At 40.1% G+C, this 18,349-nt stretch overlaps 2 protein-coding genes across 3 annotated transcripts; both read right to left on the reverse strand.

Annotated features, from left to right (window-relative positions):
• Positions 1 to 588: 588 nt before the first annotated feature.
• sqlea (squalene epoxidase a) lies at positions 589 to 9,168 on the reverse strand. Its single transcript, XM_038712190.1, is given in 12 exon segments — positions 589 to 1,755; positions 2,620 to 2,707; positions 2,890 to 2,986; positions 3,310 to 3,452; positions 4,021 to 4,116; positions 4,562 to 4,733; positions 5,552 to 5,665; positions 5,762 to 5,858; positions 6,616 to 6,793; positions 8,101 to 8,160; positions 8,163 to 8,358; positions 8,689 to 9,168. Coding segments are annotated over 12 exon segments (1,713 nt in total). The 5' UTR covers positions 8,968 to 9,168; the 3' UTR covers positions 589 to 1,562.
• A 519-nt stretch (positions 9,169 to 9,687) lies between these two features.
• LOC119898055 (xylose isomerase-like) lies at positions 9,688 to 17,686 on the reverse strand. Of its 2 annotated transcripts, none has more exons than XM_038712192.1 (14): positions 17,556 to 17,686; positions 17,095 to 17,171; positions 16,895 to 16,967; positions 16,576 to 16,688; positions 16,442 to 16,467; positions 16,152 to 16,289; positions 15,883 to 15,992; positions 15,697 to 15,792; positions 15,523 to 15,606; positions 15,312 to 15,438; positions 15,044 to 15,149; positions 14,012 to 14,194; positions 13,796 to 13,870; positions 9,688 to 9,852 (listed from the first exon to the last, which is right to left on the reverse strand). In XM_038712192.1, the coding sequence occupies exons 1-14, from the start codon at positions 17,581 to 17,583 to the stop codon at positions 9,808 to 9,810; spliced, it is 1,281 nt and encodes a 426-aa protein (XP_038568120.1). In that variant the 5' UTR covers positions 17,584 to 17,686; the 3' UTR covers positions 9,688 to 9,807. The 2 variants fall into 2 exon arrangements, with proteins under 2 accessions (XP_038568120.1, XP_038568119.1); XM_038712191.1 differs by lacking the exon at positions 9,688 to 9,852 and adding an exon at positions 12,810 to 13,349.
• Positions 17,687 to 18,349: the final 663 nt, after the last annotated feature.

Consider the following 18,349-nt stretch of genomic DNA (forward strand, 5'->3'; position numbering starts at 1 on the left):
TGAACATAAGCGTTGCTATGACTACAGCGTTGTCTTACATGACAGGAATAACAAATGAGGCTTCTACCATGTTTAATTGCAGCTAATGTCACTGGCATTGTATATTTCTTTGGGTTTTACCCTGCAAGTACTTTAAGTCCTTTAATTATGTATTGGAGCATGGGAACCACGCTCTGATCACTGGCCAACTGCTACATTTATTGTGTTATAGTTTTGTTTTTTTTTTGGTAAAACCTCTTCAGCATCAGTAGCCAACCGAGGTATAAAAAGCTGTAGCAAAAGTCTAATACCAAACGCAATCTCAACAATTCATCATGTCCAAGTATATTCAATCTGCATTTCAATGCTAAAGCACAGCAGAGTAACTTAATCCGGTCCATTGAGAGCTAAACTGTGATCGGCAGGATGACAAACTAGAAGGCCATTCAAACAGAAATCCTTCAGCTGTGAGTGAGCGCCATCTAGTGGTCATATTGTCCAGTATGGTTCTAACTTAACTTACTCACTGGTATACTCATTTACTGTCCCAGGGGGACTACTGTCAGATATAAAGAAAAATAACTAATTGTATAGATTATCCAAAAGAAGTCTGCTGTAATAAGACAGGAAAACTGAAAAGCAATTATTCTCTGTCATGTATGATTTATTCAACGGCCCATCGAGCCCACAGCAGACACATGTAAACCCAACAGTGCAGGAAGCTGTGGTGAATTACAGGTCAGGAGTTCCTTGTGTGTGTCAGCTCAAGACAAACAACACCTGAGCATCATCCACTGACTTAGTCCCAATATGAGCACTGTTCCTTCTATCTCAGGTAACCCAAACTTTCCCCAGGCGACATGCTGTGTCAGCTCTTTCCTGACGTCCAGCAGGACTGAAATAGTGCAAGTTTCACTCTTTCTTTGGTCCTGGGATTATAGTTTTGTCATCTGCCACTGTCAGCATGTTTCAGACTAGCTGTAGGAACCAATATGTGTTACAAAAAGTCAACAAACAAACAATAACAAGAAGGCAGGAAATGATCATTACAGGACAGAAGGTATGTTGAAAAGAAAGTACCTTTTCCTCAACAACATGAGACAATCATTTTCACAGTTTGCAGTGAAATAAAATACATCGTCATTACATGATGATTCCCTTATTAAATACAGCCCAAATGAGCTCAACAAGAAAATATACAGCAAAATTATTATTATAAAATGCAGACGCCATGTTCCACATAGCAGTTCTGTTTGGCAGGAATAATTCCATAATGTTCAGTATTGAGTGTAATTGAGTGCTTAAAATACTGTATGTTGCAATCCCTTAGCATATAGGACAGACTGCGTGGGTGCGCACAAACCGATCTACACTAAGGCATCCAAAATGTCCAAATTGAAAGAAGGCATTAAGTAGGACATTAAGGCAGTGGCATCTCCAGTAAGGCAGGGGCATATTGTAGAAAATCCTCAGTAGTAAAATCATGGTTTAAGATTTTCAGCAGGAACGCCAACACATACCAACTTTTTGCCAAGTATATTTTTGCTTCCAATTAAGCTTTCTGTGTCCAGTTGTCATGTTCCTCAGTACACCAGGTACTTAAGTTCAGAGTAGATGAGTGGAAACATGACTGTGCAGGCTCTGTACAGGATGGCTCCACTCTTGAAAAAAGCTCGAGGTTTGGTGCTCCATGACTCAGACTTGAAGTTGAAGTACATTGCGTACAAGGCCACGGCAAAGAAGTGTCCAATAAGGGTCATGGGTTTGGGTGACAACCTGGTAAAAATGATTATGTCATTAATTTAACAAAATGTTTAACAAAGTCTATTGTTCTTAACCCTGTTTTGAAAGGAACGGTTTGACATTTACGAAATACGCTTATTTGCTTTCTTGCCGAGTGAGACGAGATACCACTGTCATGTGACAGTGAATATGAAGCTTCAGTTAGCTTAGCTTAGCACGGATAGCATTCACTGCTCACTGGTCCCAGCTCAGAAACAGTCCAGCATATAACCCCTCATAAGACCACACTTGTCATTTTTATACTTTGATTTTTCTATGGAGTTAACAAAGGAAACATAAAATGTTAATTAGTGTGCTTTAGCATTATGCTAGCTTTAGCTTAGCATAAAGACAGGAATCAGCTAACGAGGCTCTGTCCAAAGGTATCGGCCTACCAGCACCTCTAAAGTTCACTAATTAGTTTCTAATATATTGTTTGTTTAATCTGTACAAAAACCAAAGGGTAAAAACAACAAGTTGTGGTTTTACAGGGGTTACATACCAGACTATATTTTGGACAGTAGCAGTTCTTCCTGGAGTCCGTCAAATGGAGGTTGCCAATGGAAAATATATAATAATGTGTGAGCTTCAGAGGTGCTGGTAGATGGAATTTGGACAGTCGCTATATCCTAGCTAGTCTTTATGCTAAGCTAAGATAGCCGGCTGTAATTTCATATTTAGTGTACAGACATGAGAGTGGTATCAATCTTCTCGTCTAACTCTCAGCAAGAAAGCACTTAAGCATATTTCACAAAATATAAAACTATTCCCTTGACCCTTTTATGACTGTCTGTCATGCAGTATTAGAGAAAATCTGTCTATCCTATGTAACTGTGGAGGACATTATGTAATGCTTACACTGAGAGGAGTCCAATAGGCCCAGCAACGCACTCTCCACCAAGCTTGAAGTACTGGAAGCAGGCTTTTCTCAGCTCATGAAGAGAATCTGTTAACACAGAACAGCCACATGGACATCAAGCCATGAGAATCAAATTGACCATCAAGTGTTGCTTTAAATGATTACAGATTTTGACGTTTGTACTTGTTCAATGCAAAATAACAGTCATGTCTGATTTCCTATTATTGTTTTCCATGTGTTAGTTCATGCAGAGGCAGGCAGAGACTCACTGTCGGTGGCTGCAAACAGCTCATACAGGGCCTGGGCCAACACATTCACCACGAAAGAATGTGATGACTTGCGTTCCCAGTGGAATTTTTTCTTTGCCTATTGAGGAGAAGAAAAAAGCAGAGGGTAATAATGCACAATGGTCTGCAGTCTCTCACCTACAGCAGAGGGAATAATAGGACAGGGCAAATGTGATGCAGTAGAGGCTCCAAATATAGCTTCTGCTTGCTATCATAAACACATTGCAGAACAAAAAATCAATGAACCTTCCTGCAGGCACTCACGCTGGCCTTATTATTTCCAGTTTTATACATTTTTAATAAGAGTTTTAATGTGAAGGTTTGTCATTCTGGATAATAAGGTCTATGGGGAAACAGTGAATTATTAGCATGCAATTGGTTAGGTCTAGTTCCTGTATTCACCTGCAGCATAGCCCCGTTGTCATACAGCTCCGGGATGTTCTTGAGCAGACTCCTCCAGATGCGAACGTCGTTGAGAGCAACACTCATCCCTCCTCCTGTCAGAGGATGCCTCATGTTGTAAGCGTCGCCCAGGAGAAGCACGCCTGCAAACGACAGACTGTTGTTTGTCTTGCATCCAAAATACATGGACCCGTTCTTGTCTCTTTTTTTTTTTTTTTTTTCTTCCTCAGCACTTTGTAATCCTCCAATTAGTGCCAAACACAGTCAACGGGATGACATGGGGAAGATGACTTAGTGTTTCTCTGAGTTTTTATTTCAGTTATTTGACGATTAAAACACCTCCTTACACCAAAACAGCTCACTACAGCTGCACCTCCAATCCAACACCTGCATTCACAAAAACGGACAAACAGTTCAGCATTTTGTAGAAAATGCTTTGTCACTTTGTTTCCGAGAATTATATCGAGATAAGGCCGATATCATTCGCATGTCCACATTGGCGCTACATGTGAAGCACAAAGACTGGAAACAGGGATACTTCTATCCTGGTACCTCTAAAGCTAGTTATTATTAGTAGCAATTTGTTTCATCATACAGTAATGACCACAGCGAAGCACTGCTTTCCAAGATATGCATCATACTGTGCACAAGCTAATATCAGTTCAATAGATTCCCTCAACAAGAACACAGCAGTCAATAACACTTCAGTACCTGGCTTGTTGACAGGGGAGGGAGGGAGGAAGCTGGCTGGCATGGACCTGAGTCGATCGTTCTGCAGCGCCACCATGAAAGGCTCCTTTAAATGCTCTAAAGGAAAGAAAGAGAGAACACAGGCGGTCCATTACTCAGCTCGTTCTGTGGATGAAAACCCAAAGGTGCATGCTGGGCACATGCACATGAAAAAGCCCTTTCTTTTGGTTTCTGAATGTACATTTATCAATGTATCAGTGTGACTGACTCCTCTGGTCAAGGTTACCAGAGCTACTGCTTTGATATTTGATATTTCAGGTGAATAGCACAGCGCACCATGAATGTCAAATCCTTCAGCTGTAGTTTCCTTGGCCGTACACACAACAGCACAGGCAGCAGTCTGGATATAGTCCTACTTACTACGACGTCTGGCATCCTTGCTTCATGAAAACCTTATAGCACATTTTAAACATTTATTGCTGCACAGGGGTTCATTCATCAGGCCAAAGGTTATTTTTCATTAGAAATTAAAAAATAAAACCATTCTCAAAATTAATTTCACCTGGCAGCTGTGGGTATATCTTCTCAGCCATGTACTCTGAGAGGTTGCGAGGCATCTCCCCCCTGATGTCCACAAGTACTCTGGTGTGTGAGGAGGAGACCTGGTAGATGAGCACCGGGCTCGGGTTGGCCAGCACCAGCTCTGCATGGTTGGCTTTAAACTGGGGACAGTCCTGGAAAGAAGCACAGTGATACATTTAGATTCATTTAGCTGGCGCTTTTATCTAAAGAGGCTTACAGTTGCTATACATGTCAGAGGTTGCACGCCTCTGGAGCAACTAGGGGTTGTGTCTTGCTCAGGGACACAATGGTGGTTGGGTCACAGTGGGGGATTGAACCCGGCAAAGGCATGTGTCTTATCCATTGCTCCATCGCCACCCCCTGATAATTCAAAGCTCAGGGGGAAGATAATAATTACATTAATCCGCAGCCACTGTTGTCCTGATTCCAGCTGAGTGATTGATGGACTAAAAACATCTTGTTTCAATCAATATTTAGAGACTGCTTATTTCACTCAAGGTGGTGTTTAAACACTAAACACACATTATTGATTTCCCAAATCAATCACACATTGCATTTTAAACAGAATGTGTCCTTTAAATAGCATTTAAGTATGTTTCAATGATCACAGATTTGAACAGTTCAATTTAGGATTACTTTCATTATCAATTCATCTGCTGATTATTTTCTCAAAGAATTGCTTTTGATCATTTTGTATATAAAATAGTGAAAAATGCTTGCTGTAATTTCCCAGAGGCTGAGGTAGCATCTCCATATGAAGATATTAGAAAGCTTCACATTTGAGAAGCTGAAACCAGACAATGTTTGGTACTTTTGCTTGAAAAAATAAATAAATCAATCAAAATAGTTGCTGAATTTTCTGTCAATCAACTAATCAACTGATGGACTAGTTGTCTCAGCTCTAGAGCAATTTCAGTGTATTCTGTGCAATGTGATAACACTAGCAATGAATCTGTATCGCTCGTGCTACCTTCATAAGGCATCCAACAAAGTGAGAGGAGATGTGAGCTTTCCCAGAGACCAGACTCTTTCTGAATTTGGAGAAACAGCCATCAGCCACCACGGTCAGCGCTGCATGGATTTCCTACAGGATACAGGTTAAGGCAGTCATCATCATACACCTTGTGCACTAAATAATGGAATATAAAGTTCTACATGCACAGCAGTTTCCCCTTCTCACCTTGACGTCTCCAGTTTCTTTATCCTTGTACTGGAGTCCAGTTACACAGCCGTCCTCTTCCTGCAAACTGGTCACTGTGCCTTCTATGAATGTGACGCTAGGGGGAGCAATGAGACAGTTAGAGGCATTACCTCCACATGCCAGAATAATGTGGGCAACATTTAAAAACATTCTGAAACAAAATGCTCATAAATGCAAGATTTGGATTGTTAAGCAAGAGCTACTGAGTCATTTTCAGATAGACCTTTTCTGTAAACCATCATTAAATGTGAACTAACTGCTGATAATTATGTATATAGTCCTTTACATGAGAATAAATCTGAAATATCTATTATCTGAAAGGTCAAATCTGGTAAAACAAAATATGATAAGACTTTACATCTCATCTTCTGAGTGTTTCGAAAGTCAATCTGATCCATCTACCCAATAAACAAATTACTTGTTTGACCACATATGAGAAAGGAAATAATAAGCCCAATTGGTGCAATGTTTTGAGAGAAAATCTCAGTACTAGTTTCACTAGTAACGTAGAACGTAAAAGTTCTTTCATGAACTTGGAGATGGCAAAAAGAAAAGAAATCTTAACTCTAACAGTTCAATTTGGTGAATAAAGGTGCACAGCTGAAAGCTTCAGAAAAAGCCAGTAAGTGGATCTTGACTCAAGATCTTTTTTTTGGTCAAACTGGTCAAGTAGTTTGGCTTTGTAAGGCAGAATAAATGAGCAAGATGCGAATACAAGACACAAGGCAGTCACCGGATTTGAAATTATACTACTTCTAACTCTCAGAGCTGTCAAAAACTATGTCCTCCAACCAACCAGATGGCATATGAACTTATTTTATGACTCTGCTCACTTTGGCTCGGACAGGGCGGCTCTCCTCAGGCCCATGATGAATCGGCCGTGATGGAAAGCGCGTCCACACTGGATGCTTTCCTCCACCTGAGGGTAGGTGAGCTCCACCTCTGTGTTGCTCTCTATGTCATGGATCACATAGCCGTTCACCAGATGGGCATCCAAACCCTCCACTGAACCTGAGGGCAAAACACACGCAACAGGTTACAGTTTCACAGCACACATTCATTATTCACTCAGTCTGCTCCTGTGCTACATACAGGTAAGCATGTGGGATTTAATGCATAACGACAAAATTGAACACAGGCTAAAAGCTGCTGTTCAGCTCATTTAATGTAAGAAAAGTGAGCAGATTTAACCCATTTACACCCTCAAGGTGCTAAAAGGGTGGGACGCTGTCTAACAGTCACACTATATACATACTATTCAGCTTGTTCCAGTTATCTGGTATCATGACATGCAAATTCACCCTGACATATTTAGTATTTTCAGAGACTTTAACAATGATTGGCTGCACAACATGAGATTGTAATGGCTGTTAAAGAAATATTGAGCCAGGTTCAGATTTGACGAAGAAGTTTCAAAGACTAATGAAGACCTAACATCCATACATACAGTGCCAGCATACAACATGTGTGAACACATCAAATGCCAACACCAAATCTGAAATATAACATCTTTTTGTCCCTTTTATGTTTCTGTCTTGCCCCTAGTTCCTGTAGGTTTCCCTCTTCTGATTCTATTCTATTCTATCTGATTTAAGACTCCAATGTTACATGATATTGGAATCTATTACCATCCATGAGTTGTACTATAATCTGTTTTAATAATTTAATAATTCTTGAAAAACATTCTTGTAAGATTCAACCTTGCCAGATTCCCAGAGGACACCGATATATATATATATATATATACGCCTTACGCCTGAGCCACTGTCTCTGCCTTATCAGTCTGACAGTCGTCTCCCTAACAAGGACAGTTACATGTGAGAAATAACTAGAGCTGGAAGGTCAGTGAACACATGTTGGCTAATAACTCCAAGCTAGACCTGTCTTACCTTTCTCCGTTACATCAATTTAGCCCCCTAAGAATATTCTATAACAATGGCTGCCACGCCAACGGGTTAGTGAGGCTCAAAAGTGTTCAATAAAACCAATATTGTCAAACATGATTTCTAATTGTTTTAACACTAATGTACAAAGAAATTGCACCTGGCAGAATGTTTTTAAAGGGATACTGCTGATACATATAATTATATATAATCATATATATTTTTTAAATAGTTTTACATTGAAAAAAAAAATACACAAATTTCTCATGTGAAATACACACAACTGCTTCTAACTGAGGCAGAAAATAGAGTGTTTGTGTGTGTGTGTGTGTGTGTGTGTGTGTGTGTGTGTGTGTGTGTGTGTTCATCAGTCATAGTAAGAAGCTGGTTGGGAACATCTGCAGGTCACTAACAGGAGCAGATTCTGTCACTGACCTTCCAGTCCCAGCTCTTTGAGTGCCCTGTATCCTCCAGGCTGCAGCAGCTCCCCCACTATCTGTCAGGCTCCTTCAGGTCCCTCTCCACCACCGTCACCCTCCTCCCGTCCCGGGCTAGGACGGCCGCCATAGCTGAGCCCAGGACCCCGGCCCCAACTATCACCACATCTGGCTCCGGGCCTACCGAGGAGCAACTGGTTGAGCCACCCTGTGAGGCGGAGGAATCTATATCCACTCTTTTTCTTGTTCTCCGGCTCTGGAAACAACAGAGAGGAGAGTCTCATTATGCACAGTGTAAAGTCCAGACTGAATTTGACTGTAAGGCAAACATTGGAAAGTGTAAATATTTTATACATCAGCTAATAATCAAATATGTCTTTCTAATGTCTTCATAAACACTTAAAGCACTTTAGTTTAGATAATCTTAAATTAAACCTGAGAATAAGAAGCCATGAGAAGCCATAAAGCTTGCAACATTAAAACAGTAAAATTATATAATTCAAATCTAACAATAATTCATAATCATTCAATGTTATCTGTCTTTGTCTTCCTTTGTTCACATAATTAATCTGACATATAATCTTACCTTTTTAAAGTTGTTCTCTGCATTCTCGCTCCTCCGTGTTAAAGTTTGGGGGATTAAGTGGTTGACAACAGGTAAAGAAGACAAGAGGCGCAGAGGCAAATGAAATATCTGAGAGAGTCTGAGCTTCTGGCCATGAAAATACCTGATATAGGAGAGCAGCAGCACGACTGTAAGCAATAAGGCTGCAGCCACCACAAACTCTTTGTGAGCCAAAGTCAAGACTGTGCTGGATTTTTTGTAAAGGTACGTGAAGCTCGCTACTCCCAGGAAAGTCCACATGTTTTTGGATTTAAAAAAAAAAAGTTGAATTTGATGGTAATAGCACTACTGAGAAACAGGTTTTCTTAAGGCTGACAAAAAAAAATTACCATGAAATAAGAAACAATAATTCAGTCAACTATTCGTCTTTTGATTTTGTTTCTCATGTGCACCAAAAGCAACCCAGCCAACAAAAAACAAACTGTATAAGATGACAACTTGGTGATAGACAGCCGAAGGGATGCTGATCAATATTTTATGATAATGAGAAACGCGCACTACTTTTGATTCGTTGGCTTCACATCCCGCCTCCTCCACAGCTCAACCCTCCAATCAGGAGAGACGTGACGGTGAGCAGAGCTCACGCTATCCGCCGACTGCACAGACCGCACCGGCACTGGGCCTCCCCTCGCCTGCTGATTGGACAGTCGACTGGCAGGACGGTAGTATGATGTGATGTCAGTGGAAAGGTGCGCGTTTCTTTTACAGACCAGACACTGGCTGAGAGGCGACATGCTGCAGAGATTGTCCGTTGGCGAGAACAGAATCACTCTGAGGTGTAAAGCTGTCTGTCTGTGTAATAGTAGGCTACAACTAAGAAATCTTCAGTTTGAAGCAAAAAAAATAAAAAAATAAACATGCCCAGGGCTACTTCTATCCATGTTTCAATTCTGACTAACACATCTGAATCACACGCTGGAGACATTCATGGTACCCACAAAAGGTGCAGAGTGAGAGCTCTTTCCAAAGCCTACTGGTAAAATAAGGCGTTTGATAGTTTATTTATTTTATTAATTTATTTGACAGGGACAGTGTACATTAATTAACATTGCTGCAAATGCACCAGAATTAGCCAAAAGGCTATTTTTCATCCGTTGTCCCCGGACAGATCTTAAAATTGTCTACCTAAAAAAACAACAATAAGAAAATTACAGTGAACAATACAAATATAAAAAGCAGTAAAACAGATATAATTCTTCAAATCCTGTTGATAAATACAGTGTACAAGTCTGCTATAATACAGAAATTAGGTTAAAAAAAAAGGTAGATAGGAAAGGTCTATAGGCTCTGTCCAAATGTCTCTGGAGATACACACCTCAAATAATGGAAGTAGAGTTCAAGTATACGAAAGATTATTTATCATGGCAAAAATACAAACTTCATGTAGCATATTATGTCAGACTGCTGGAGAAGCTGTACTGAAAAAATAAATAATTAGAATTAAACAAGCAGTTAAACCCAAATGTATTATTTTAGGTTTTAAAAACCCACGTAAACTAACTTTAGAAATAGACAAAAGAAACATGTAACTAGGAATAAGTAGGACCTTGTTTAAACCTGCTCCACTTTCTCATCAAAATTTGTGATGAACAATAAATGGATTTGGGGAAATGGACAAAACACCTTATTAGATTAGAAATCCAAAGGTAAGAGGCGGTGGAATAAATGTTTAATTATTATTTAAGTCCACAATTAAATAATATATAGAGGGGTATATCATCAGACAAGGGGAAGATGAAGTAATAGGTTATCTTCGGGGGGTTCCTTAAAATATTCTGAATTCTTATTTTTTAAATATATATATATATATATTTATGTATATGGCCATTTTTCTTTTCTATATTTTTTCCCAGTTTCAGCAAAGTACTGTATATAAAGGTGCATCTTTTTTAATCTTGACGATTACGGCTTACAGTGAATGGAAAGTATTAGAACTTTAGAAAAAAGAATTTATAATACAGAAATATTGACCCTCTCAAAAGTATGTTAATTTATGCACTCAGTACTTGGTCTGTGCTCCTTTTGCACGAATTACTGCATCAATGCGGCGTGGCATGGAGACAATCAGCCTGTGGCACTGCTGAGGGGTTACGGAGGCCCAGGTTGCTTTGATAGCGGCCTTCAGCTCGTCGGTATCGTTGGGTCTGGTGTCTCTCACTTTCCTCTTGACAATACTCCATAGATTCTCTATGGGGTTCAGGTCAGGCGAGTTGGCTGGCCAGTCAAGTACAGCAATACTATGGTCGGCAAACCAGCTACTAGTGGTTTTGGCAGTGTGGGCAGGTGCCTGCTGGAAAAGGAAATCAGCCTCTCCATAAAGCTTGATGGCAGATGGAAGCATGAAGTGCTCTAAAATCTCCTGGTAGACGGCTGCGTTGAATCTAGACTCGATAAAACACAGTGGACCAACACCAGCAGATGACATGGCACCCCAAATCATCACTGACTGTGGAAACTTCACACTGAACTCTCCACTCTTCCTCCAGACTCTGGGCCCTCGATTTCCAAAAGAAATGCTAAATTTACTTTGATCTGAAAAGAGGACTTTGGACCACTGAGCAACGGTCCAGTTCTTTTTCTCCTCTGCCCAGGTCAGACGCTCCTCACATTGTCTCTGGTTGAGGGGTGGCTTGACATTAGGAATGCAGCACTTGTAGCCCATTTCCTGGACACGTCTGTGTGTGGTGGCTCTTGATGCACTGACTCCAGCCTCAGTCCACTCCTTTTGAAGCTCCCCCAAGTTCTTGAATCGGCTTTGCTTGACAATCCTCTCGAGGCCACGGTCATCCCTCTTGTTTGTGCACCTTTTCCTACCACACTTCTCCCTTCCACTCAACTTTCCATGAATTTGCTTTGACACAGCACTCTGCGAACAGCCAGCCTTTTCAGCGATGACCTTCTGTGGCTTACCCTCCTTGTGGAGGCTGTAAATGAGTGTCTTCTGGACAACGGTCAAGTCAGAAGTCTTCCCCATGATTATGGTTGAGTGGAATGAGCCAGATGAGGCCCTGTCCACACGCACACGGGTATTTATTAAAACGTAGCTTTTTCTAGACCTTTTGGCCTTTCGTCCACACGCAAACTGCGTTTTAGGTCACTGAAAACGAAGCTTGCCGGGGTGAGAAGAGCAGATGGTCCGTTTGTTGTCAAGAAGACGGGCTTGTGACGTCAGAGGGCGCGTCGTTCTCTCCTTTGTTTACATTTTGAGCAATGGCGGGCGAGAAACAACAATGCTCCTTCTGCCATATTTGTTTTGCAAGCTTTATATTCGAGTGTGATATTTAATAATAACTCCACTTCACTATCATTCCCCACGTTTGATTCATTCCTCTCTTCCTCGATGTGTAATTGCCAGCAGCCCACCGGAAATAGTGTTTTTTTTCCAGACTTCTGATTGGCCCACGGTTATATCGCCGTCTCCTGGTTTGGCATGCTCTTGACAGCGTTTCAATTGTGGCATTGCCGTGTTTTCATGTTAGGTGTTTGGTTTTGTTTTTTTTAAACTTCGTTGATACCATATATGCATGTGTGTCATGCATTGTCAACTTTGTTAAGTGTCCTTGGGTTTCACGAATGGCGCAACATACATTTAAGTTAATATTATTGTTAAAATAAATTTGATTTTAAAAAATACCCGCGTACGCGTGGACTAGGACTGAGAGTTAAAGGCTCAGGAAACTCAGATGTTTTGTGTTAATAAACTGATTAGAGCTTAAATTCTTTATTTTAAAATTCTAATACATTTTGAGATACTGGAGTTTTGATTTCCGTGAGCTGTAAGTCGTAATCGTCAAGATTAAAAAGACAATGTTTGAAATATAATAATAATAAAATAATATTTTCACTTTATGTGTAATGAATCCATAATATATGAAAGTATCACTTTTTGAAATAAATCGCGGAAGAAAATAAACTTTTCCACGATGTTCAAATTTTTGGAGATGCACCTATAACATTGCAAGAATGCAGCAACTATGCAATGAAACACAATGCTAAATGTATGGAATAAACTATATTTGTTTTTATAACTATTCAACAGGATTTATATGTGTAAAGTGGATTGTATGAATTGTAAAATAATATAGCATTAATACATTTTATTTGGTGGAAACCTTTCAAGACACTCAAGGACATCTTACATTTGAATGGTAATACAAAGTTGAAATTAATGCAGTAGATAATACAAACACTAAGTTATAATAATCAATAATTCATCAACTTCATTGTGAAAATGGGTTTCATTACACAGTGAACATTAGTCATCAGCTAAAGTGAATATAGCCTCTCACTGTACATTATATCAAATGCCAGTTGACATGTCAAAAGCACTACAAATATATACAGATACACATATTTCTTAAATGTTATATTGAATAAGTCTGTCAGTTAGTCTGTCAGGATACCCTAATATCTACTCTCTACAGTGCTCAGCATCTGTATTGGTAGTTTTTTAGTTAGTGAAACATCTGCATTCAAATGCAATTCCTGATCCCAGTGGGAAGGTCAAAGTTTATCATATGCAGACAGTAATGCTTTTATTATATGTAGTGATTAAAGATGGATTCATATTTTTCTTGCTTCCCTGAAGTTACTTTCGGCTCACCGTTCTGCTTGATGAAGGCCTGTGAAAACAACACAACAACACCTACAGTGGACTCAAGTTTTTACTCAAGTTTATTCCACTGGCAATAAACACACTGATAACCTCTTGAGCAGACATACACAGAGAAATCTCAGATGTAAATACCCCACTGAGTGGCCACAAAAACCAGTGTTCAGAAATACTGTCCGTTCTAGTTTTAAGCAGGTTGTATTGTGAAACAAAACAAAATAAGCCCATCGCTTTGACTGGTATGTTTTCCAAATACCTGGAAAATTTGATATAGAAGCAACAATCCTTTCTCATATTTCTAAAATATATTTGGTTAAAAGAAATGATGGATTTCTACATTCAATTCAAAAGGACGAGATACAAAGTGAAGCAAACAAAAGTGTTAAGCTATAAGACAATGGAGATGGTTGTGCAAAAGTGTCTGTAGTTAAATAAACATGTCTCCAATAGTCTTACCTCCATTTCCTCTAAGGTGGCAGAACCATCCTCCACTTTCTGTCCAATGCCATGACTGAAGCTTGAGTATCGCTCCTATTTAAAAAAAAAATCACACATAACCAGTCAGAGACCGAACGTAATGCCGCTATTTTCACCAGCTTTATTAGCATGTTTCCTAATAAAACTCTGCCTGAAAGTCTATATAACAGTGAATTCAGTTAGCTGCATACACACCTTCACCATACCAGTGATGAGTCCGTCCTCAATAATGCGAACAGCATTTCTGAGTCCTCTCGCAAAGGTGTCCATGGCTCCGATGTGAGCGATGAACAGGTCCTCCAGGTCTGTAGACTCTCTGCGCACCTTAGCATCAAAGTTCAGGCCTCCTGGCTGCAGGCCACCTTGTTCAATAACGGTCTGCAGACAATAAGACAGTAAATATTATCTAGATTCCTCGATTACTGAACTCAACTTAACCCACCTTGTACAGTTGATGCAGTACTACTACAAGATTGAGTTTCAAAATACCTCTTCTAACAAAAGATGTTTGTTTTACAAAAGATGGTAGTCTGTGTGATAATTTAGAAGTCAGGGTGTTGAGTATACATTTATATCAACATTAAAGCTGCACTATAAATATACTTATTTTACCAATGGATCAAATGACTATGTTTAACATGAAAGGACTCGCTCTTAGTGATAAACACAACAAGAATGACCACAGATTCTGCAGTTCCCCTCAGCTCGACAGAGCATAAAAGCCTCTTTGGCCATTTGGGGTTTTATTTTTTGGGGTTTTCCAGCCAGACACCTCCTCATTAACCGCCAAAGGTATATGTTTTCAGTAAAAAAGAAAAAGCTCTGATATACATGAACCCACAGTACTGTATACACTACCTGTCAAGGAGAAAACAGCAGAAAGACAAGGTTAGCGACTAGCTGGTGAACATAGCAGCATTTATCTAGCAAAGAGTCATATTTGGTTTCAAGGTGTAAATAAATACTGGACATATATTCATTAGATGGACAGATACATGGCCCCAAATTGATGCCAATGTTCTTTGTCTGTTTGACGCGTAAATAGACAACTGTTTGCTCACACATTCGCCATATCAACTTCATATGTTTATAATAATACTGCTTTAAACAAAGGATTAGTCTTAGCAACCCTTGCTAAGTATATTAGCATTGTTAGCTAAAGCCCATATCCAACAGTGTTTAGACAATGGCACCTTCACATACAATAAACTAAAGAAATAAGCTCACCTTCATGACCAAGGTGGTGTCCCTGATGTCCATGGGGAATTGGTCTGTGTCCCAGCCCAGGTCAGAAGAGCCAGTGTTGGAGTCAACTGAACCCAGCATGCCAAACCTGTCCACCACCAAGCAAGGATGATACAGAACATAAAAACGGCCATGGTGTTAAGTTGTGCCAAAGTTGTGACGCAGAAACATTTTGCAACATTGTTCACTTCGATATATTACAGATAAAAGGTATTAGGTTAAATTTCTGGTAACAGGTAAGATGTCTCACGTAGAGGCCATGACAATATCATGTTCGTATGAGTGTCCTGCCAGGGTGGTGTGGTTGGGCTCGATGTTCAACTTAAAGTGACTCTCCAGACCATAATGCTTAAGGAATCCTATAACACTCATAGCGTCTATAGAAGGAAACATTGACATATAAAATGCCTCAGTAAGACTTAAAAAGCGCATTTGTTTTGTTGAAATACGGGAAGCCTTACCATAGTCATACTGGTGTCTGCAGGGCTCCTTAGGCTTGGGTTCGATAAGAAACTGACACTTCAGCCCAATCTTCTCTTTGTACTCTGGTGACAAATGAGGAGACGCAAAACTGAAAGTGTGACACAAGCAGACCAGAACTTTGGAATGAATCCCATTGTCATGTGCACACTTACTGACAGCCATTTTGAAGAAGTTGGCCATGTGCTTCAGTTCCGCAGCAACATCAGTATTATGGATGGAAAGGAAACCTTCCCTTCCTCCCCAAAACACTGAGGAGACAAATATGATACAATGAGGTAGCAACACTGAAGGAGCATATGATTATTTTAGACACAGTGACACTATCAAGACATGCATACCAAAATTTTCTGCACCCAGCTTCTTGGCAATTTCCAGCCCCTTCTTAACCTGAGCACCAGCGAAGGCCAGAACATGACAGTCAGGGTTTGTGGCTGCACCATTCATGTACCTGTCACATGATTAAAATGTGTATACCATGATGTTTTACTTAAATCAAGAACACAATCCAACCAAAATGATTCTGTATTGTTTACAGCCTAAATGAGCAAGAGGTCTTTCCCTCGAACCGCAGGAGTCGACCGTCAGGTTTTCTAAATAAGATACTGACCTTTGGTGGGCGAAGAGGTTGCAGGTGACCCACAGCACCTTGATTCCAGTCTGGCTCTGCAGCTGGAGAGCCACGTCTGTTATTTCATCCAGATTCCTGTTGGACTCTTCCAGGGTGGAGCCCTCAGGAGCCATATCCCTACAGAACAGACATTGTCACAACACTGGAAGACCCAAGAAACATCAAATACTTGTCCTTGTTAGATTTTATTACTTATAAATACTATTAAGTGTATTTATTAAATAATATAATCGGATCCTATCAAAAAATAAAATATAGTAGTCAATTACCTGTCATGAAATGTGTAATATTTCACCTGTGAGAACAAGTTCACAAAAGGAAACACACAGTATTACACATATTCATTCTAATCCACTCCCTGTAACAGTGACTTTCATTGTAAAGTGGAGGTGATTTCCCTCACACCAAGCTTGGTGAAAAACTCAAAAGCAGCATGCAGTCGCTTCTTGGCTGATTCCATAGGAGTCCCTTCGTTCCAGGGCCGGTGAAGCGTCGGAAACCCAAAAGGATCAGCACCTAATAAACAAAACAATACAAATAAGGCACAATGTCTGCTGATTTCAGATTAAACAAATGATTCTACTAAAATACGATTCTAAAGGGATGTACAACCTAACACCCATACTGTGTATTCACTGGGTAAAACCTCATATTATTCATTACCAAGCCTCCACACAATGATTACTGACAGAGTGGGAGTGTTGGATCAGTTGCTACAGTACCAGTTCCACAGAAGGAGTGCCAATAGCAGACTGAGAACCTCAGCCAGTCCTCCATCCTCCTCCCCATCAGCACCTGCACACAGGAACACTGAGCTCCAGCCTCTCACAACACAAACTGTGTATTCAATCACAGCTCACTTTAACCAGGTATACAGTGTGTGTCCTAGTGCACACCATACTAACTTATGTGCCACACCTACCTCTTCTGCATTGTAGTGTTTGAAGCACATGACATCTCTTGCCCCAGCATTGGGTAGATAGGAGATCTTGGGAATGCCTGTGAAGCATAATGCAATATTCAATGAAACAATGTAGTGCTCCTGAAGCATTAATGTAACGACAATATCACACTGCAAAATCATTATTCATGAATGGGCAACTGTTTCAAAGTGTTCAAAACGTCATTGTATAAGATACTGCATTGTCCTACCATACAGACAGTTAGTGTCGAAAGAGAGAGGGATAGTTCCGTGTCATCTACTAACTACACAAACAGACGTGTTTTGGCAAACAAGTCTCAATCATGTGAATTGCACTTTTGCAGAATTCCAGCAGGCCTCCGCTGTTTACGGCCCGCTGCACTGCGGACACTTGAGCACACACAAACACACAGCAGACATCGTCAACAGCACTTTCTGAGCACTGAAATAATGTGATTTACCCGCGAAGAATTCTGCCTGCGCTGCCATTCCTTGATCTGAACTTCTCCTGTTCCTGCAAGCAGCCTGCAAGTTTGGTTTGTCCACGTCCTTCCTCCAGAACAAAGAGTGCAGTTCCCTGTTTGCGCACACGGTGTCACTAAATCCCTTTAAAACCCCACTCTGTCAGGTCAGCTGAAGCAGTTTTACTTCAAAATTGATTGTGAAATTGAAGTTTATATGATCACATGGCAAATACTATATTGTATGGCTTGTCAATGTATAATAATAATAATAATAATAATAATAATAATAATAATAATACATTTATTTATAGAGTGCTTTCAATCAAAGTGCTTTACAAAAACAATACAATTAAAATACAAACAGCATTTGCATCATGTCTCCTATCACATATGTACATACATACAAAGTCCTCACAAAATAAACACAAAGTAAAGCGAAATTATTTTGTTTTTTTGGTATTTGAATATTTATCCAACAGGTTTAGATGTGTGTTTCCTCCAGGTGGTCCGGTTTTCTTTCCACAATAAACATCTATAACAGCAGGTTAACTGGGGACTCTAAATTGCCTGTAGGTGAATGTGAGTGTGGATGGCACCGTGCCTCTGTGTCAGCCCTGTGATGAACTGTCCAGGGTGTAGCCCGCCTCTCACCCAATGTCAGCTGGGATCCTGTCCAGGCCCCCCATGACCCTGCAAAGGATAAGATAGATGATGGATGGAGGTTCCTAAATCTAGTTGTAATACTGTACATACCTAAAATTATGTATTGTGTAGCCTCCTCTAGTCATGTT

This window comes from Micropterus salmoides, unplaced genomic scaffold (assembly GCF_014851395.1).
Source record: "Micropterus salmoides isolate LMB-PRFRI ecotype aquatic unplaced genomic scaffold, ASM1485139v1 Ms_hic_scaffold_11, whole genome shotgun sequence".
Taxonomy (NCBI): Eukaryota; Metazoa; Chordata; class Actinopteri; order Centrarchiformes; family Centrarchidae; genus Micropterus; species Micropterus salmoides.